The sequence below is a fragment of the Macaca fascicularis genome, chromosome 11 (genome assembly GCF_037993035.2).
Source record: "Macaca fascicularis isolate 582-1 chromosome 11, T2T-MFA8v1.1".
In the NCBI taxonomy this organism is placed as follows: Eukaryota; Metazoa; Chordata; class Mammalia; order Primates; family Cercopithecidae; genus Macaca; species Macaca fascicularis.
This window is the reverse complement of record NC_088385.1, coordinates 118,849,495-118,871,204: the sequence shown is the minus strand read 5'-3', so window position 1 is coordinate 118,871,204 and position 21,710 is coordinate 118,849,495. Positions and strand designations below refer to the sequence as shown.

At 41.3% G+C, this 21,710-nt stretch overlaps 1 protein-coding gene across 29 annotated transcripts in view; it reads left to right on the top strand.

Moving 5' to 3' along the window:
- TMEM116 (transmembrane protein 116) overlaps positions 1-21,710 on the top strand; it is a 109,189-nt gene that overhangs the window by 44,361 nt on the left and 43,118 nt on the right. For 12 of the 29 annotated variants that reach the window (XM_074007917.1, XM_045365988.3, XM_045365994.3 and 9 more), the window contains 4 exons: positions 253-391; positions 3,744-3,888; positions 5,137-5,210; positions 5,959-6,485. In XM_074007917.1, coding sequence (XP_073864018.1) covers positions 253-391; positions 3,744-3,888; positions 5,137-5,210; positions 5,959-6,165 — 565 coding nt within the window. In that variant the 3' untranslated portion in view covers positions 6,166-6,485. Of the gene's footprint in view, positions 1-252; positions 392-3,743; positions 3,889-5,136; positions 5,211-5,958; positions 6,486-21,710 lie in introns of those variants that run through there. The other 17 variants (XM_045365986.3, XM_074007911.1, XM_074007910.1 and 14 more) reach the window with 5 other exon arrangements.

Here is a 21,710-nt window from a genome sequence, read left to right as displayed (position 1 = left end):
CTACATACATTCTGACCAAAGTGCTAATATTAGAAATGGGCTAGGGAATAAGATGTAGTAAAGGCTAAAAATACGTTAAGTAAAAGTGTAACACAAAGTGACTACAAGATAATGTGTCTGTGGGGGAGAGACAAGGTTTTATGGTCAAGAGTTAGCAAAATGATAAGTAAAATAACATGCTTATTAACTTTTGTTGAGCAGCTCTTTTCTTAAATCTGTAGTGGTACTTCTATTTATTGATTTTCTTCCTAGGTGTATCCTGATGCACTCACCACCATCAGCCGTGGCTGAACTCCCACCTTCTGCCAACACATCTGTCTGTAGCACACTTTATTTTTATGGTATCACCATTTTCCTGGGCAGCTTTGTATTCAGCCTTCTTACCATTATGGTATGGTACCACCCTACCTTCCTTTGTGGAGAGATGGGGAAATGAGGGGGATGGGCCAGTATTCCCAGGACTTGGGAAAGATGGGGCAGAGAGGCACTTCTTGTGGTCCTAGAACTAAGAAAGTAGCTAGGAGATCTTGACAATATAATTATTGCCTCAGACTTTTGCACTTCCTCAAATCAAATGATAAGAGAGAGAAAACAGCTTGTATTCATTAGGTGAAAATTATACTCACTCTACAACTAATATAGGCTTCATCAATCCCCCATGGCCAGAAAACTCGTGTGTCAAATATATCCTTTACATAGTTAGGATGACACTGTGAAACACAGAACATATACTTTGATTTAATTTTCCAAATAAGAAAATAATTTTCTTTTTAAAATTCTTCATTTGGCCATTAAATTTGCATTTATGCTGTGTCTAACTGGGGCTAAAGTGTTAAGTGGCTCATGAAGTTTTCAGATACTCATTTCATGTCATCAGGATGATGTACAATTATAATAATTAGCCAGGGGATAAGTTACATAACTGTGTCATACAAAAGCAGTAAATGAGCAAATATGCCTTTGTATTTCCCATATCTATTTTTCCGTATCATTTTCTCCTCTTTTTATATTTCAGTTCAAGAATTACAAGGTATCTACCTGCAGATCAAATGTATATCCCACTAGTACCTGTGAACTAGATACAATTATGGGGAATTTCCTTTGGCAATTCAAACATAAGTTATAGAGATGGCTCAATTTGGCTGGGCACAGTGACTCATACCTGTAAGACCAGGACTTTGGGAGGCCAAGGCAGGTAGATCACTTGAGGCCAGGAATTTGAAACTAGCCTGGCCAACATGGCTAAACCCCGTCTCTACTAAAAATACAAAAATTAGCCAGGCATGGTGGCATGTACATATAGTCCCAGCTACTCAGGAGGCAGAGGCATGGGAATCGCTTGAACCCAGGAGACAGAGGTCACAGTGAGCCGAGATCATGCCCCTCCAACCTGGGCAACAGAGGATACTCTGTCTTTTTTTTTTTTTTTTTTTTTTTTTTTTTTTTTTTTTGAGACGGAGTCTTACTCTGTCACCCAGGCTGGAGTGCAGTGGCCGGATCTCAGCTCACTGCAAGCTCCGCCTCCCGGGTTCACGCCATTCTCCTGCCTCAGCCTCCGGAGTAGCTGGGACTACAGGCGCCCGCCACCTCGCCCGGCTAGTTTTTTTATATTTTTTAGTAGAGACAGGGTTTCACCGGGTTAGCCAGGATGGTCTCGATCTCCTGACCTCGTGATCCGCCCGTCTCGGCCTCCCAAAGTGCTGGGATTACAGGCGTGAGCCACCGCGCCCGGCCCGATACTCTGTCTTAAAACAGACACACATGGCCGGGCGCGGTGGCTCAAGCCTGTAATCCCAGCACTTTGGGAGGCCGAGACGGGCGGATCACGAGGTCAGGAGATCGAGACCATCCTGGCTAACCCGGTGAAACCCCGTCTCTAGTACAAAATACAAAAAAAATAGCCGGGCGAGGTGGCGGGTGCCTGTAGTCCCAGCTACTCGGGAGGCTGAGGCAGCAGAATGGCGTAAACCCGGGGGGCGGAGCTTGCAGTGAGCTGAGATCCGGCCACTGCACTCCAGTCTCGGCGACAGAGCAAGACTCCGTCTCAAAAAAAACAAAAAACCAGACACACACACACACACACACACACACACACACACACACACACACACACACATACACATACGAGATGGCTCAGTTCAAATCATCAGGTTGTAAAGAGTTCACAATGACTAGTTCATATTAAAATGGGTTTGATGGTTTACGTTTGGAACTGACTAACAAGAGAGACAGGTCCCAAATCCTGGCACCTTGAGGATTCCTGATTGCTTCTTTAGAATAGCCCAGGTTTCAATATATATTCAGAATTAGCATTCTAGATTCTTTAAAAATCAGCAGATGGTGGCCAGGCATAGTGGCTCATGCCTGTAATCCTAGCACTTTGGGAGGCCGAGGCGGGCAGATTGCCTGAGCTCAGGAGTTCAAGACTCGCCTGGGCAACACAGTGAAACCCCGTCTCTACTAAAATACAAAAAAAATAGCAGGGCATGGCAGCATGCACCTGTAGTCCCAGCTACTTGGGAGGCTGAGAGAGGAGAATTGCTTGAACCCAGGAGGCGGAGGTTGCAGTGAGCTGAGATCATGCCACTGCACTCCAGCCTGGGTGACAGAGCAAGACTCCATCTCTTAAAAAAAAAAAATCAGCAGGTGGTGAACTGATTCTTTTAGATGTAAGTATTCTCAAAATCCAGTCTCCTTTTGATGCTTATGTAGGGAAAAGAGACTATGTACATGGCTGAACTTGATTAAGTAATGAGGTTATTAACTTAGAGAGTAGATCTGGATTAGGAAAAATACTCAGATTTGTTACCAAGAGTGTTATCTAATTTATTTTTTGCGAAAAACCACATTGAACTTTTGAACTGATTTATATTTGTTTCATGAGCTAAACCTTATTCAGACAGCTGAAGTAGGGAAAAGCAATTTGTTTTCCATCTAAAGGCAAGAAGTGACTTTCTTTTTTTTTTCTTTTTCTTTTTTTTTTTTTTTGAGACGGAGTCTTGGTCTGTTGCCCAGGCTGGAGTGCAGTGGCGCATCTCAGCTCACTACAACCTCTGCCTCCCGGGTTCAAGCAATTCTCCTGCCTCAGCCTCCTGAGTAGCTGGAATTACAGGCACACACCACCACAACTGGCTAATTTTTGTATTTTTAGTAGAGACAGTTTTCACCATGTTGGTCAGGCTGGTGTTGAACTCCTGACCTTGTGATCTGCCTGCCTCAGCCTCCCAAAGTGTTGGGATTACAGGCGTGAGCCACCACACCCGGCAAGAAGTGACTTTCTAAAACTTGTGTTGCTTAGAGTTGAGAATTTAAGCTCAGCCATGGTGCTAAAGTGTTTAAATGTGTTAAGCATAGAATACTTTTTAACAGAATCTCTTAATAAAGTGTTTTAAGAGGAACTCGTTAGAGCTTACTTTTAATTTCCTGTGTAAACTGTGATTAGCCTCAGAGGGGGAAATGCCCAGAGGCTGATGTAAGGTTCATGTGTTAAACATGGTACGCAAGTTTGGCTAGTATCTGTCCATTTCCCTAACCTAGTAAAAGTTCACTCTGAAAGTAATTTTCTCTCAGAAAAAAAGCCTGATCTCAGAAAGTAAAGACAAGAGAATGGGGTCATTCCTGTTGTGAGATTCTAAGAGAATAATCTTTTTTAAATGATAGGAGGATATATTTAAATGACAGGAGGATAGAGGGGCGTTTTACTAAGCTTTAAGCAAACTGCTCACTGCTGTACTCATATTTAGGTCTTACTTATCCGGGCCCAGACATTGTATAAGAAGTTTGTGAAGTCATCTGGCTTTCTGGGGAGTGAACAGTGGGCAGTGATTCACATTGTGGACCAGCGGGTACGCTTATACCCAATGGCCTTCTTTTGCTGTTGGGGCCCAGGTAGGTATCTTAACGAGAAGAGATGGGCAGTGAAGAGGGCAGTTATTAGGTTCTGATCAAGCAAAGTGGTCTCACTAAGAAGGATGGCTGTGGCCGGGTGCGGTGGCTTACACCTGTAATCCCAACACTTTGGGAGGCCGAGGCGGGCGGATCATGAGGTCGGGAGATCAAGACCATCCTGGCTAACGCAGTGACACCCCGTCTCTACTAAAAATACCAAAAAAAAAAAAAAAAAAAAAAAAAAATTAGCCAGGTGTGGTGGCAGGCGCCTGTAGTCCCAGCTACTTGGGAGGCTGAGGCAGGAGAATGGCGTGAACCCGGGAGGCAGAGCTTGCAGTAAGGCGAGATCGCACCACTGCACTCCAGCCTGGGCGACAGGGCGAGACTTTGTCTCAAAAAAAAAAAAAAAAAAAAGAAGAATGGCTGCAAATTCCTATTCAGCTTATAAAATTTGTATGGGCCCTACCCATATTTCCAGTTTTTACTAACCTCCTTAACTCCTTTTGCTTCTTATGTTTTAGAAATTAAGATAATTAGACATGATATGCACCACAATGTAAGAGGAAAAAACATCATGACAGATTTGGAGATATTAACACCTGCCCTTCCTAGTACATAAGGTTATAGTGAGGATCAGGTTGGATAATTTTTTTTTTTTTTTTTTGAGATAGAGTCTTACCTCTGTTGCCCAGGCTGGAGTGTGGTGGTGCCATCTCACCTCACTACAACCTCCGCCTCACAGGTTCAAGCAATTCTCCTGCCTCAGCTTCCCAAGTAGCTGGGATTACAGGCACATGCCACCATGCCCAGCTAATTTTTGTGTTTTTAATAGAGACAGGGTTTCACCATGTTGGCCAGGCTGGTCTCAAACTCCTGCCCTCAGGTGATCTGCCCACCTTGGCCTCCCAAAGTGCTGGGATTATAGGCATGAGCCACTGTGCCCACCCAGATTGGATAATTTTTATGAAAGAGCTTGGGAAAATCTGAATTGATAGGAAGTATAAATTATTACCTTCCTATAGTATATCCTGCTACCATTACTACACTAATAATCTACAAAGTTTCATCAATAAAGACTAGAAGTTGGAGGCCTAAGACTCATTGGTTTGCATAACACGTTAACCTCACTGATGGATTTTATTATGCCTGTTGTTTCCATTCTGATAATGCTCAGGCATGTGTGTGGAGGAACCTGATACTTTAGACAGTCAGGACTGAAAAAAAGGTTTACACTTTGTGTATTCACAGCTGTCATTCTGATGATCATAAAGCTGACTAAGCCACAGGACACCAAGCTTCACATGGCCCTTTATGTTCTCCAGGTAACACCTTCAACATCTAGTATCTCTGTTCTTATACCCGCTCAGCCTATTTTCTTATACTACCTTTACTCGGTAAGCACAATTTTTCCCTCAGGGTATTTCTACATTGCAAAATAGAAAATGTATTATTTACACTCAGTTATGAATAATGTGAAAATTTTCTCAAAGTCGAGGTAGATGATGATGTAAAAGTACCCCCATGCATTCCAGAGCATATATATCTCTGGTCAACTTCATTTTACTGATGTGTTTTTAAGGAATGGACAGTAAAAATAAACCAGATCTGCCAGGCATGTTCTTATGAAACATTGATAGTGACATGGTTCTTTCCCATCCAGAGTGAATTGAATGGGATAAATGAGCTATTCTTGGTGAATGATGAGGAGGGGATGGAATGATCATCTCTCTTTTTTTTCTTTATTGGGTTTAAGAAGATTTTTGGGCTATCTGACTATTCTGATGAGAGTTTTCTCAAGGCTACCCTGAGGTAATAAGGAGGGGCATTGAAGCTACTTCATTATCCCTGTGTATATACTAAGAAATATGACCAACTCTTAGTCATCCATAACAGTGTAGTGTAGAGAGTGAGTTCAGGACAAACTAGAAAAATATAAAAAACTGAAGTCAGATCTTCATGTTTGAGATAGGGAAAATGTAACAATGCTTTATGAATAAGGGGAGTGGGAATTATTCCCTGGATCCCTGAAAACCTGAAGCATGGGCTGCATCACCCCTTCATCTCCTCCAGGCTCTGACGGCAACATCTCAGGGTCTACTCAACTGTGGAGTATATGGCTGGACGCAGCACAAATTCCACCAACTAAAGCAGGAGGCTCGGCGTGATGCAGATACCCAGACACCATTATTATGCTCACAGAAGAGATTCTATAGCAGGGGCTTAAATTCACTGGAATCCGCCCTTACTTTTCCTACCAGTACTTCTACCATTCTTTGAAACTACAATACTGGAACATCCAGGAACTGGAGTTATTCTGCGCTAATGGATTGGAAAGAATGTTGGGAAAGGACATCTTAAATCTTTTCTAACTATGCCCTAAACTGCAGAACTCAAAGGAAATATAGTGCCATTGGTTGGTAGTCATTCTAGGTGAACTGGCAGTATCTCTGCGGTTATTCCCAGATTTACTAGTGATCCTTAAAGTCTAGGGGTTCAGGGAGAGGAAGACACTTTCCATCTCAGAGATAGACTCATGTTACCTTGATGGATGTTAGATTTGTCCAAGTCTTTTCTAGAAAAAATAAATTCTAGATTATTATTTATATGTGTCATTTCAAGGCTCTCTACTCCATGGTTGCAGGGGAAGTGGGGGTAGGGGACATGCAACAACTTGCTCAGGTCTTGCTATTGCTATTACTGTCTCTAAAGTTGGACACAGAAAATCCTGGGTTTCTATTCTGTGAAGAGTTTTGGAAACTCATAAAGAAAACTACTATAAAAAAGTGACAGTGGGATCTTTAGACATACCACATCTTAGTCTCATATGTTCAATTCTGTTCTAGGACTTGAACAATAGGGATCACCCCATTCTAGAATACTAAGACTAATCTTTTGAAGTTAGAGGAACAATAAGATTTATGAGAAATAGAGACTAAAAAAACCTCTAGTAATCAATAACTGTTAACTTGCATTTATAAGCAGAAGTACAAGGTTGGTTTCATTGTGTTCATTTATCAAAGTATAAAGTTAGGTTGAACAGTATGAACAACTTGCCATTTTTATAGGTGAAAATGGTCTAATATCATCAATTTCACATGGTTCAGCCTAATAGTAAGTGCTAAATATATGTTTATAGGATAAATGAGTGAACAAGCAAATTAGTGACTTATAGGTAAAATTTAAATCTTTTGGGAAAGAAAAGATTCTCAGACTCCAGAGCTTCATTCCGGGGCAGGAATATCTATCTAATCTGTTTCTTCCTCGTGAGTCATGTAACAGTGATACTTGGTTTCTCCAGCTAAGTTATGAAGGCCAGTCTGAGGCCAGAGCATCATATACTATGATGCCGAAACAAAGGGAAAGCCAAATGGACAAGGTGACTGGAATGATAAGTAATCAAAACATCTAGACCTAATAATCTGATGATCACAAAGGTGGTCTTATTCTCACTTGATGCATACCTTGGTATGTCCAAGGCAAAATCTTTAAGATTAGAGAAATTGACTAAGAGGATTATAATGGAAGATTAGACAGGATATTCTGATAAGTAAGTTACAGAGATCTTTCCAAAAGAGCTCTCTATAGAAATGTCAGGGAGCTCAATGATAGCTCTTTCAGTTTTAGACCATGAGCTTCATGGAAGTTATGGAAGGTAACCTGGCCTTATTCTGTCAAGATCATATCTTGAGGCTTCTCATTGTCCCAGAGATCCTGAGACCTGATTTCATGATAGCACAGAACAAAAAAAGACTGCTTCACCTAGAAAGCTGTGTTAACTTCTTTTCATTTAAAAACTACTAAGCAGTCAGCATATAGAAAAATAGATGGAAGCAAGAAAGAATTCCTATATCCATAGTCCCTGAGGGACACCAGAACCAAGAAGCCCAGTCTTTTTTTTTTTGAGACAGAGTCTTGGTCTGTCGCCCAGGGTAGAGTGCGTTGGCATGATCTCAGCTCACTGCAACCTCCGCCTCCCGGGTTCAGGCACATGCCACCATGCCCAGCTAATTTTTGTGTTTTTAATAGAGACAGGGTTTCACCATGTTGGCCAGGCTGGTCTCAAACTCCTGCCCTCAGGTGATCCACCCACCTCGGCCTCCCAAAGTACTGGGATTACAGGCGTGAGCCACCACGCCCGATCAGAAGTCCATTTCTTAAAAGGTCCTTTCGGCCGGGCGCGGTGGCTCAAGCCTGTAATCCCAGCACTTTGGGAGGCCGAGACGGGTGGATCACGAGGTCAGGAGATCGAGACCATCCTGGCTAACACGGTGAAACCCCGTCTCTACTAAGAAATACAAAAAACTAGCCGGGCGAGGTGGCGGGCGCCTGTAGTCCCAGCTACTCGGGAGGCTGAGGCCGGAGAATGGCGTGAACCCGGGAGGCGGAGCTTGCAGTGAGCTGAGATCCGGCCACTGCACTCCAGCCTGGGCTACAGAGCGAGACTCCGGCTCAAAAAAAAAAAAAAGGTTCTTTCAGTATCACTTCATATTTGGCCTTATTACCAGAAAGAAGGTAATTATCAAATATTTTTCAGGTTTGTTCATCTTGCTGTTCCAGTGATGTACTGACAGTTTCTTAGATCATGGATGTAAGCAAACAAGATGGTAGGAATGAGAAATAATAAGTGGCTAGGTAAGACTTGAATTAGGATTATCAGCTTTTTGTCATACTGAGAGTCAGAGGGGATGTGTGGAGCTGGGCCACTGTTAGACTGCCTCCTAACCATTATATTCTCATGTAGGAGGGGCATAGTTGTAGACAAGTGCTTGTTCTTAAAATTGTTGCAAACAACCCTCCCATGACACTTGTCCAGGTTGCAGTCATAGTGGAGTACAGTGGTATCTAAGCACGACTGATTGATACAGATCTTTTGTGGACCACATGGACTATCTTTTACCTCCCCCTCATCAGCCCTGTTTATACTCCAACACTACATGTCCTGCATGGGGAAATGGGTGTTTGATGTTTTTCAGTGTGTGGGATCTTTAGATGTTTTCACATAGCAGTCTCACATCTTACATATTTGGCCTTGTACTTCCTTAAGACTTTAAGCAATCCTTTAGACTCACTGCCAGTTTCCAAACCTATCCCCCTTGGTAATGATAATTTTTCCAAGCAGCTCATGTGCCCTTTCCAGAGATTTTAATGCACTGATTCTCTAGGCTTCTGCACTGGCCCTGGTAACAATAACCTTGTTCTTTGCAAGGGATGCCATCTTCCTTGTATGTATCTGTGTGGCACCACTCAGAGGTGCCATTAAAGTACTCTCGGAGGTCATATTCACGTACACTGAGGCAGCAGGGTGTGGTTGGGTTTGGCAATTTGCAGTGTCTGCAACAGAATCCAAATGCATAATCTGAACCCTTATGACAGACAAGGCATGTCCAAATGCATGTCTGAACCCTGAGGGTAGATAATCGTGATCCCTTTCACAATCATGGACATTGCCACACTTGCATTCTTCTCTGTCATCACTATCTCGTTCCCACAATATGGTTTTCCAAAGGAGATTTGGTGCTCAAGTTTATTAAACCGGCAGTCTTCTCTGTGCCTATGCAAAAACTAATGGAAGCAGTGGAAGCTTCAGTTGCTGTAGCCCATATCTGTAGTAATAAATTTATGCATAGTATAGAGGTTCTGGCCATGACACTTGTAGGCCATATAGTCATGTTTTATATCCAAGCTGTGGCCAAGCTCATGAGTTATGAGAGCTGCAAAGTGGGATATATCTTCATGAAAGAAAGATTCAACACTCATTGTATTCTTAGCTCTACAGATACAACTGAGAAATGCATAGCCCTGGTACTTTCTGGGATTTTGAACAATGATCCAAATATGAGCAACAACATGTTTCACCTTTCTGAAGGGGTGCCGGCCGGTCTCTCCAGCAGTTAAAATTTTGAAACGTTTTCTGCAGATTCAGGGGCATTTGCACTAGCCTTCTCTCTGTCCGTATCTCCAAACTAGTCCATATAACTAACCAGTAAGTACTATTTAGCTCCTTATTGTACCACTTGACCAGCGTGTGTACATCTGTTACCATCTGTGCAATGTTGGTCACATTATATTATTCCACATTTGTAATCACTTATTGTCAACCACAAGAAACATTTCTACATATTTGGGAAGCAACCATATATGGGGCATGTGGTCTGGGCTCTATTCTGCTCTGAATCCTTATTTCAAGATATGCTGTAAACCATATGTTCAAAATTGTTTGCGTTATGTTGGTCAGGCTGGTCTTGAACTCCTGACCTCAGGTGATCCACCCGCCTTGGCCTCCCAAAGTGCTGGGATTACAGGCATGAGCCACTGTGCCCCACCAGAAGTCCAGTTCTTAAAAGGTCCTTTAAAGTGCTGATAGTCACCAAAGAATCTAGGTCACCTGTTGATTCTGCATTATAGTAACAGTGATCCTGTGTAAAAGGCATGCCCAAGCTTTATTTCTCATTTTAATGTGTACAGATAGGGAAGTTTTTGACTAACAATCCTTAATTTTGCTTCAGATTTAATAATATTCCATTTTCTCATATTAAGACATAGACCACCTTTTCTCCTTTTTCTTCTAGTCCTCTGAATATCATCAGGTTTCTAGGACGACTATTTTATAATAAAGATATTTCCCCCATTCTCAAAACCCCATGTAGGGATTCCTGGATGAAAAATATTTCCAAGGCTAGGCATGGTGACTCACACCTATAATTCCAGCACTTCAGGAGGCTGAGGTGGATGGATTACTTGAGGCCGGAAGTTTGAGACCAGCTTGGGAAACATAACAAGACCCCTTCTCTACAAAAAAATAAAAAAATTAGCCAGGCGTGGTGGCATGTGCCTGTAGTCCTAGCTACTCAAGGAGGCTGACACAGGAGGATCACTGGAGCATAGGAGTTTGAGGTTACAGTGAGCTATGATTACACTATTGCATTCCAGCCTAGGTGGCCTGGGTGCCAGAGTGAGACCCTGTTTCTAAATAAATAAAATACAAATCATTCCAAACTTTACCTATGACCGCTTGATTTCACAGAAGAAGGATCAAGAGGGAGGCAAAGTAATTAATTAGGGATGTCATTGTCATGGCCCAAGTGAAGCAGCCAATAATCCTGGACCTCTGTATCTCAGTTGTTTTTCCTGGACCCAGACTTTGTCAGTGATATAGTTGTTTGGTTAAAGCTCAAAGCTATGCTGCCTGCCAGAAGGATAGCTGCTGTCACCTGAGTATTACGTGATGACACCTGCCTTTTGATCATGTTTATTCCTACTCCTCTCTCTCCATGATTGTCCTTACTTTGCAACCTACCTCAACATTTTAGTGCTCTTTAGCTGAACTCCTGCTGTTGTTTTTGTTTGTTTTGTTTGTTTGTTTTTTGAGAAGGAGTCTTGCTCTGTCGTCCAGGCTGGAGTGCAATGGCGTGATCTCAGCCCATTGCAACCTCCGCCTCCTGGGTTCAAGCAATTCTCCCTGCCTCAGCCTCTTGAATAGCTGGGATTTCAGGCACCTGCCACCATACCCGGCTAATTTTTGTATTTTTAGTAGAGAGGGGTTTCGCCATGTTGGCCAGGCTGGTCTTGAACGCCTGACCTAGGACGATCTGCCTGCCTTAGCCTCCCGAAGTTCAGGGATTACAGGCATGAGCCAAACGCCCTGCCTCCTGCTGTTTTCATGGAAGAATATACCAAGGAGAGGAAGATTTCAGAGGTCCAGCAAGTTCCATGACCCAGGATCAGGCCTCAAGAAAAGGAAAAAAAATAACCTTTTTCTGTCAGTTGTAGTACCCATGGAACAGCTTCTACCACCTCTCCTGGCATATGTTATTCTTTTGGCTCATTGAATCTAAAGGTTCCAGAGCAGGCTTTTGTGGGTCTCTGGGTAGGTCACAGGCCTCTGCTGTCCAGTGCCTCTTGCACCATTCTCTACTCTGTACCACACAGTCCATTTCAAACCCCCAAACCTTTTCTGCCTCCAAAAGAGTTTGTGGGCATGGTCTTTGACCTACCACTTTGTTGTCCTAAGAATCTCTTCTGCATGGACGTTTACCTCATTTAAATAGACTGATTTTGATCCTTGCTCTAAAATTACTTCTGCATCTGAGATATGGGCACTTCCCTATTTGATATGATATATGTCCATTAGTATAAGGGGAATCAGCTATGAGATCCTGAATATGAAACACCAGGGATCGGCTTAAAAACAAACAAACAAACAAAAAAACCAGCAAGTCCTGGAAGGAAGTATGAGTAGACCTTTCCTATAATACATAAGTAACATGGAAAGGAAAAAGAGATTTGATCTTTAGGAATCTAGAGACCCAAGTTGTTTTAAATGTTCCAGAGTCTAGGGAATAAATCTCTCAGATGTACTTATATCTAGGGCATCAGCATCTTTTCTCTGAGACCAAGATAATGTGTATAATAGCCCATTATAATCTCGTACTGTGCATCTCTGATGGAGGCATTGTAATTTATTTGGCTCTTCCCAGTAGAAATGCTCCCTGTGAAAACACATATCCAGCATCCCAGCTCACTGTCATTTTTGTGAATCGGAGACATTTTCCAATTGCATTCTGATATTAAATCCTTATTTTGTTTTGTTTTGTTTTTTGAGACAGAGTTTCACTCTTGTTGCCCAGGCTGGAGTGCAATGGAGCGATCTTGGCTCACTGCAACCCCTGCCTCCCAGGTTCAAGTGATTCTCCTACTTCAGCCTCCTGAGTATCTGGGATTACAGGTGCCCACCACCATGCTTGGCTAATTGTCATATTTTTAGTAGAGATGGGGTTTCACCATGTTGCCCAGGCTGGTATGAAACTCCTGGCCTCAAGTGGTCCTCCTGCCTCGGCCTCCCAAAGTGCTGAGATTACAGGCGTGAGCCACCACGCCTGGCCTTCTTTTTAAACCAATAGGCTTTATTTTGTGGAGCAGTTTTAGGTTTACAGAAAAATTGAGCTCGGTAGGGTGCTATGGCTCATGCCTATAATCCCAGCACTTTGGGAAGCCAAGGCAAGTGGATCGCTTGAGCCCAGGAATTTGAGACCAGCCTGGGCAACAAGGTGAAACCCTGTCTCTACCGAAAGTACAAAAAAAAATTAGCCAGGCATGGCCAGGTGCAGTGGCTCACACCTGTAATCCTAGCACTTTGGGAGGCTGAGACGGGTGGATCACGAGGTCAGGAGATCGAGACCATCCTGGCTAACACGGTGAAACCCCGTCTCTACTAAAAATACAAAAAATTAGCCGAGCGTGGTGGCGGGCACCTATAGTCCCAGCTACTCGGGAGGCTGAGGCAGGAGAATGGCGTGAACCCAGGAGGCGGAGCTTGCAGTGAGCCGAGATCGTGCCACTGCACTCCAGCCTGGGCGACAAGGCAAGCCTCCATCTCAAAGAAAAGAAAAGGAAAGAAAAAAGCCAGCCGTGGTGGCACGCACCTGTAGTCCCAGCTACTCAGGAGGCTGAGGTGGAAAGATCATTTGAGCCAGAGTAGTCAAGGCTGCAGTGAGCTGTGGTAGCACCACTTACTCCAGCCTGGGTAACAGAGCAATACTCTGTCTCAAAAAGAAAAAAAAGAAGAGAAAATATAAACTGAACTGATATTACAGTGTTCTCATATACCTCCTCTACCTCCACACAGGATTTCACCATTAGCCTTTTTCATTAGTGTGGTGCATTTGTTACAATTGATGAACCAATACTGATACATTATTATAAACTAAAGTCCATAGTTTACATTAGGGCTCATTTTTTGTGTTATATACTTGTATGAGTTTTGACAAATGTATAATGTCATGTAGCCACCATTGCGATGTTGTACAGAACAGTTTCACTGCCCTAAAAATCCCTTGTGTTCCACCTATTTATCTCTCCCTCTTTCCAAACCCCTGGCAACCACTGGTCTTTTTGCTTGCTTTATAGTGTTGTGTTTTTCAAATGACATATCTTTAGCATACTGTATGTAACCTTTTCAGACAAGATATTGTCTTCTTTTACTCGACAATATCCATGTAAGTTTCCTCTATGTCTTTTTGTGACCTTACAGATCATTTCTTTTCATCACTGAATTATATTTCACTCTGGATGTACCACAGTATGTTTATTTACTCACTTATGAAGGCAAATCTTGCCAATTGAAGGACATTTTCCTGTGTTTGGCCATTATGAATATGCTGCTGTAAGCATTTGTATACAGGTTTTGTGTGTACATAAGTTTTTGAGTAAATACCTAGGGGCATGATTGCTGGATCATATAGTAAGCCCATGTGTAATGTAAGAAACTGCCAAACTATCTTCCAAAGTGGCTATACCATTGTTCAGTGGATTACAGTTCCTGATGCTCCACATTCTAGTCAGCTTTTGGTATTGTCAGTGTTTTGTGTTTTAGACATTTTAATAGGTATCGGTGTTTGTTGTTGTTGTTGTTGTTTGTTTGATTTTTGAGACAGAGTCTCGCTCTGTCACCCAGGCTGGAGTGCAGTGGTGCAATCTCAGCTCACTGCAACCTCTGCCTCCCTGGTTCAAGTGATTCTCCTGCCTCAGCCTCCCGAGTAGCTGGGACTACAGGCACGTGCCACCACACCTGGCTAATTTTTTGTATTTTTACTAGAGACGGGGTATCACCATGTTAGCCAGGATGGTCTCCATCTTCTGACTTCCTGATCTGCCCACCTCGGCCTCCCAAAGTGCTGGGATTACAAGTGTGAGCCACCGCACCCGGCTTCGTTTTGCAATTTCCTAATGTCATATGATATTGAGAATTTTTTCATGTGCTTATTTGCCATCTGTATATCTTTGGTAAGGTGTCTGGTCAGATCTTACGCCCTTTTTAAAATCGGATTGTTTTCTTATTGAGTTTTAAGAGTTCTTTGTATATTTAGGTACAAATCTTTTATCATATATGCATTTTTGAAATATTTTGTCTCAGTCTATTGCTTGTCCTTTCATTCTCTTAGCAGTGTCTTTGACAGTGCAGATTTTTAAAATGTTATTGAAGTCCAACTTACCATTTTTTTCTTTCATGGATCATGCTTTTTTGGTGTTGTCTCTAAGAAGTCATCATTGGCCGGGCACGATGGCCGGCTGTAATCCCAGCACTTTGGGAAGCTGAGGCAGGTGGATTGCTTGGCGCTCAAGAGTTCAAGACCAGCCTGGACAACATGGCAAAAGCCCATCTCTACCAAAAATACAAAAAATTAACTGGGTGTGGTGGTGTGCACTTGTGGTTCCGGCTACTCAGGAAGCTGAGGTGGGAGGATCGCTTGAGCCTGGGAGACAGGGGTTGTTGCAGTGAGCCAAAATGGCACCACTGCACTCCAGCCTGAAAGTTGTACAGCTTTGCATTTTACATTTTAGTATATGATTCATTCTGAGTTAATTTTTGTGTAAGGAGTAAGTTCTGTGTCTAGATTCCTTTTTTTTTTTTTTTGTAATGTGGATGTCTACTTGTTGCAGCACCATTTGTTGAAAAGGCTGTATTCTCTCCATTGAATTTCCTTTGCTCCTTTGTCAGAAATCAGTTGATTGACTGTATTTTTGTGGGTCTGTTCCTGGATTCTCTATTCTGTTTTATTGATCCACTTGTCCACTCTTCCACCAAGATCACACTGTCTTAATTACTATAACCTTATAGTAAATTTTTAAGTCAGATAGTGTCAGTCCTTCAACTTTGTGCTTCTTCAGTATTGTGTTGGTTTGTGATTTCCTTATAAACTTTAGATTCAGTTTGTGTTCGCAAAATAATTTGCTGGGCTTTGGACTGGGATTGCCTTGAATCTGTAGATCAAGGTGGGAAGAACATCTTAACAGTATTGAGTCTTCCTATCTATAAACAGGAAATATGGCTCCATGTATTTAGACCTCCTTTGATTTCTTTCACCAGAGTTTTGCAGTTTTCCTCATATAGGTCTTGCACGTATTTCATTAGACTTATACCTAAGTATTTCTCCCTTTGGGGGTTCTCATGTAAATGGTATTATGGTTATAATTTCAAATTCTACTTGTTTATTGCTAGTATGTCGGAAAGTGATTGATTTTTTATATTAACTTTGTAACCTGTAACCTTCCTATAATCACATCTTAGTTCCAGAAGGGTGGTTTGTTTTTTGTTTTTGCCTATTCTTCGGGATTTTTCTACATAGATAATTGTGTCATCTGTAGGCAAAGACAGTTTTGTTTCTTAAATCTCAATCTGTTTGCCTTTTATTTCCTTTTCTTGTTTTATGGTGTTAGCTAGGACTTCCAGTATGAAGTTGAACAGAAGTGTTGAAAGGGGTCATCCTTACCTTATTCCCAATCTTAGTAGGAATGCATGCAGTTTCTCACCATTAAGTATGATGTTAGCTATAGGTTTTTTGTAGATAGATTTTTTTATCAAGTTGATTTTTTTAAAATCAAGCTCCCCTCTATTCCTAGTTTGCTGAGAGGTTTTATTATGAATATGTGTCGATTTTGTCAAATGCTTTTTCTGCATCTACTGTGTATTATATGGTTTTTCTTCTTTAGCCCATTGATATAATAGATTATTTTAATTGATTTTTGAATGCTGAACCAGCCTTGTATACCTGCACTAAATCCCACTTGGTTGTGGTGTGTAAGTCTTTTTTATATACATTGGTTCAATTTGCTAATATTTTGTTGAAAATTTTTTCATCTGTGTTCATAAAAGATACGGTCTGTAGTTTTGCTTTGATTGTCTTTATCTGGTTTTAGTATTAGGGTAATGCTGGCTTCATAGAATGATTTAGGAAATGTTCTCTCAGCTACCGTTTTCTGGAAGAGATAGTAGCTAATTGGTTTTGCTTCTTTCTTTTTTTCCTTTTTTCTTTTTTTTTTTTTTTTTCTTGAGCTGGAATCTCCCTCTGTCGCCCAGACTGGAGTGCAGTGGCACGATCTTGATTCACTGCAACCTCTGCCGCCTGGGTTCAAGCAATTCTCCTGCCTCAGCCTCCCAAGTAGCTAGGATTACAGGCACCTGCCATGGCGCCCAGCTAATTTTTGTATTTTTAGTAGAGACAGGGTTTCACCATCTTGGCCAGGCTGGTCTTGAACTCCTGATCTTGTGAGCTACCCGCCTCAGCTTCCCAAAGTGCTAGGATTACAGGTGTGAGCCACCATGACCAGCCAGTATTGCTTCTTTCTTAAATGTTTGGTGGAATTCACCAGTGAACCCCCATCTAGGCCTGGTGCTTTCCTTTTTGGAAGGTTACTAATTATTGATTCAATTTTTAAATAGATACAGGCTACACTAAGATGATCTGTTTCTTTTTGTGTGAGCTTTACCAGATTATGTCTTTCTAGGAACTGGTATATTTCATCTCATTAAATTTGTGGGCATGGAAGTATTTCTAATATTTATTATTTAAATTAATGTTTATGGGATCAGTAGTGATGGCCCCTCTTTCATTTCTGATATTAGCAATTTATGTCTTTTCTAGTTTTTTCTTGGTTACTTTACCTAGAGGTTTATCAATTATGTTGATTTTTTCCAAAGAAACATTGGTTTCATTCCTTTTCTCAGTAGATTTCTTATTTTCAGTTTTATTTATTTCAGCTTTTATTTTTGTATCGCTTTTCTTCTGTTTGCTTTAGGCTTACATTGCTTTTCTTTCTCTAGTTTCCTAAAATGAAGCTAAGATGATTGATTTTAGATGTTCTTTCCTAATATATTCATTAGGTGCTATAAATTTCATTGAAGTATTACTTTCACTGCATCCCACAAAATTTTGACAAGTTGTATTTCATTTTAATTTAGTTCAAAATATTTTAAAATTTCTCTTGAGACTGCTTTGACCCATATGTTATTTATTTATTTATTATTTTTGAGATGGTCTCACGCTGTTGCTCAGGCTGGAGTGATCCTCCTGCCTTAGCCTCCCGAGTAGCTGGGACCATAGGCGCATGCCATCAGCTAATTAGTCCAGCTAATTTTTCATTTTTTGGAGAGATGGGGTCTCCCTGTGTTGCCCAGGCTTGTCTTGCTCAAGCAGTCCACCCCCTTGGCCTCTCAAAGTGCTGGGATTACAGGCATGAGCCACCATGCCTGGGTGACCCATGTGTTATTTAGAAGTGTATTGTTTCATCTCTAGATATTTTAGGATTTTCCAGCTATCTCTCTGTTACTGACTTCTAGTATAATTACATTTTTAAGAAATTTATTTTTTATTTTTTAAATTGAAATAAAAATATAGATCTGATTTACCATCTTTACTGTTTTTAAGTGTACAGTTAATAAATAGTTTATATATTTTTTTCAAAAATAATTTCACTGTGGTCCAGGAGCATACTTTGTATGATTTCTGTTTTTAAAATTTTGCTGAACTATGTTTTATAGCCCACAATGTGGTCTTAGGGAATATATCATATGAGCTTGAGAAGAATGTATATTCTGCTTTTGGTGAATGAAGTGTTCCATAAATATCTTCAATTCTCAGCTACCTTCCATGTCTTCTTAGTGGAGGTAGAAGTAGGTATAACATTTTTTGGGTTCTTTTGTAGTGATGAGGTTTCACCAAGTTGACCAGGCTGGCTTGAACTCCTGGGCTCAAGAGATCCGCCCACGTCAGCCTCCCAAAGTGCTGGGACTACAGGAGTGAGCCACCACACCTGGCCGGGTATAACTTTTTAATAAATTAGCCACTGCTTTCAACATAAACCACTTCTATATCCAATTCCCAAATCTATCTTGGAATTTTTATAGCTCTTCTAACAGGGTTTTAACTCTAAGGCAGCAAGCCTTTACACCAGTGTCAAAATTACCTCACTGTTCTATTTGAATATTCTCCAAGGTCCTTCCTCCTTCCTCTACCCAGAGAGGATTTTTATTTCTTTTGTTTTTTTTAATAACGAATAAACTGGTCTTTTTTTCCTGTGTGCCTTATAGTATAAGCCCTATTCTCTTTTTTTTTTTTTTTTTTTTGAGACGGAGTCTCGCTCTGTTGCCCAGGCTTGAGTGCAGTGGCGCAATCTCGGCTCACTGCAAGCTCCGTGTCCCAGGTTCACGCCATTCTCCTGCCTCAGCCTCCTGAGTAGCTGGGACTACAGGCACCCGCCACCGCACCCAGCTAGTTTTTTGTATTTTTAGTAGAGATGGGGTTTCACCGTGGTCTTGATCTCCTTATGTTGTGATCTGCCCGCCTTGGCCTCCCAAAGTGCTGGGATTAGAGGCGTGAGCCACCATGCCCGGCCAGCCCTATTCTCTTAAGGAATCCAGGTCTTGACTTCTAGGAACATGACTCTCCTAGCTGCTCAAAAAATCACCCCCAACCCCACCTTTTTTTTTTTTTTTTTTTTTTTTGAGACAGAGTCTTGCTCTGTTGCCCAAGCTGGAGTGCAATGGCACAGTCTCAACTCACTGCAAGCTCAGCCTCCCGGGTTCACGCCATTCGCCTGTCTCAGCCTCCCAAGTAGCTGGGACTACAGGTGCCCACCACCATGCCCAGCTAATTTTTTGTATTTTTAGTAGAGATGGGGTTTCACCATGTTAGCCAAGATGGTCTCGATCTCCTGACCTCGTGATCCAACTGCCTCGGTCTCCCAAAGTGCTGGGATTACAGGTGTGAGCCACTGTGCCCAGCATTTTTTTTTTTTTTTCTTTGACAGAGTCTCACTCTTGCCTAGGCTGGAGTGCAGTGGTGCAATCTCAGCCCACTGCAACCTCCACCTCCCAGGTTCAAGCAATCCTTATGCCTCAGCCTCCCAAATAATTGGGACTCCCGGCGCATACCACCACACCCAGCTAATTTTTGTATTTTTAGTACAAACAGGATTTCATCATGCTGGCTAGTCTGGTCTCGAACTCCTGGGCTCACTTGATAGGCACACCTCGGGCTCAAAAGCACAATTCCTGTTTTGTTTTGTTTTGTTTGTTTTGTTTTTGCAAACAGAATTTTGCTCTGTCACCCAAGCTGGATAGCAGTGGTGCGATCTTGGCTCACTGAAAACCTCTGCCTCCCGGGTTCAAGTGATTCTCCTGCTTCAGCCTCCTGAGTAGTTGGGACTGCAGGCACGTGCCACCACGCCCGGCTACATTTTTGTATGTTTAGTAGAGAGGGGGTTTCACCATGTTAGCCAGAATGGTCTCAATCTCCTAATCTCATGATCCGCCCGCCTCGGCCTCCCAAAGTACTGGGATTACAGGCATAAGCCACTGCGCCCAGCCTAAATTCTTGTTTTAAAACAATATGGCAATCAAGAATGAAATAATATATCACTACAGACCTAAGAGATACCAAAAGAATAATGAGGAAACATTACAAACATTTGATAGACGTACATTTGATACCTAGATAAATGGACCAATTTCTCAAAAAGCACAAACTACTACGTCTCAATGTGAACTGGATAAGTCGAATATCTTTATAGCTATTAAGAAAATTGAATTTAGCCAGGTGCAGTGGCTCATGCCTGTAATCCCAGTACTTTGGGAGGTTGAGGTGGGTGGATCACCTGAGGTTGGGAGTTTGAGACCAGCCTAACCAACATGGAGAAACCCCATCTCTACTAAAAATACAAAATTAGCCAGGCATGGTGGCACGTGCCTGTAATCCCAGCTACTTGGGAGGCTGAGGCAGGAGAATCACTTGAACCCAGGAGGCGGAGGTTGCAGTGAGCCAAGATCGTACCATTGCACTCCAGCCTGGACTACAAGAGCAAAACTCTGTCTCAAAAAGAAAAAAAAAAAAAAGAAAAAAAAAAAGAAAATTGAAGTTATAACTTCAGATCTCCCAAGAAAAATAAATATCAAGCCCAGATGGTTTCACTGGAGAATTGTAACAAACCTTTAAAAATTAACACTAATTCTACACAATCTCTTCTAGAAAAATAAAAGAGAAGGGAAGGGAACCTTATCCAATTCATTTTATGAGGCCAGTGTCACCCTGATACCAAAACCAGAGAAAGACAGTACAAAAAAAGAAAACTACAGACCAATATCCCTCATGAATATAGATGCAAAAAAAATTTAACCAAATATTAGCAAATAAGATTCAGCAATGTGAAAAACAGAATTATACACCATGACCAAGTTTTGTTTCTTCCGGGGATGCAGGATTGGTTTATATTTGAAAATCAATCATTGAATTCACCATGTTAGCAGGCTAAATAAGAAAAATCCCATGATCATATCAATTGGTGCAGAAAAAAGCATTTGGCTAAGCTTTACGCCTATTCATGATAAAAACTCCCAGAAAACTAGGTAGAGAGTGAAAACTACTTCAATGTAATAAGAACATCTACAAAAAGCCTACAGTTAGTGTTTTACTTAATGGTGAAAGACTGAATCTTTCCCCCTGCAGGATACAGTAGCAAGATATACAAATCAATTATGTTTCTGTATACTAGCAATGAACAATTTAATCAAAATAAAAATACAATTTAAAATCACTCAAAAAATGAAATATTTAGATGTAAATTTAACAAAATATGTATAGGACCTATTAAATGGAAACCACAAGACACTGATGAAAGAAATCAAAGATGTAAATAGAGATATGCTGTGTTTACAAATTGGAAGACACAAGGTAATAAAGGTATCAGTTTTCCTCAAACTGATACATAGGCTTAACCCAATTCATATCACAATCCAAACAAGATTCTTTGTAGATACAGACAAGAAAATTTTCAAATTTATATTTTACAATATAAATTTTCTAAAAGACAATGGAAACAAGACTAACTAAAACAATTTTGGAAAATAATAACTTGGAGAAATCGCTTTTTTCTGTTTCAATAGTATGTGGTATTGCTGATGGGATACACACATAGATCAATGGAACACAGGAAACCCTTAAATAGAGTTTTTGCACTTTTTAAATTTAGCATAATATTCTTTTTTTTTT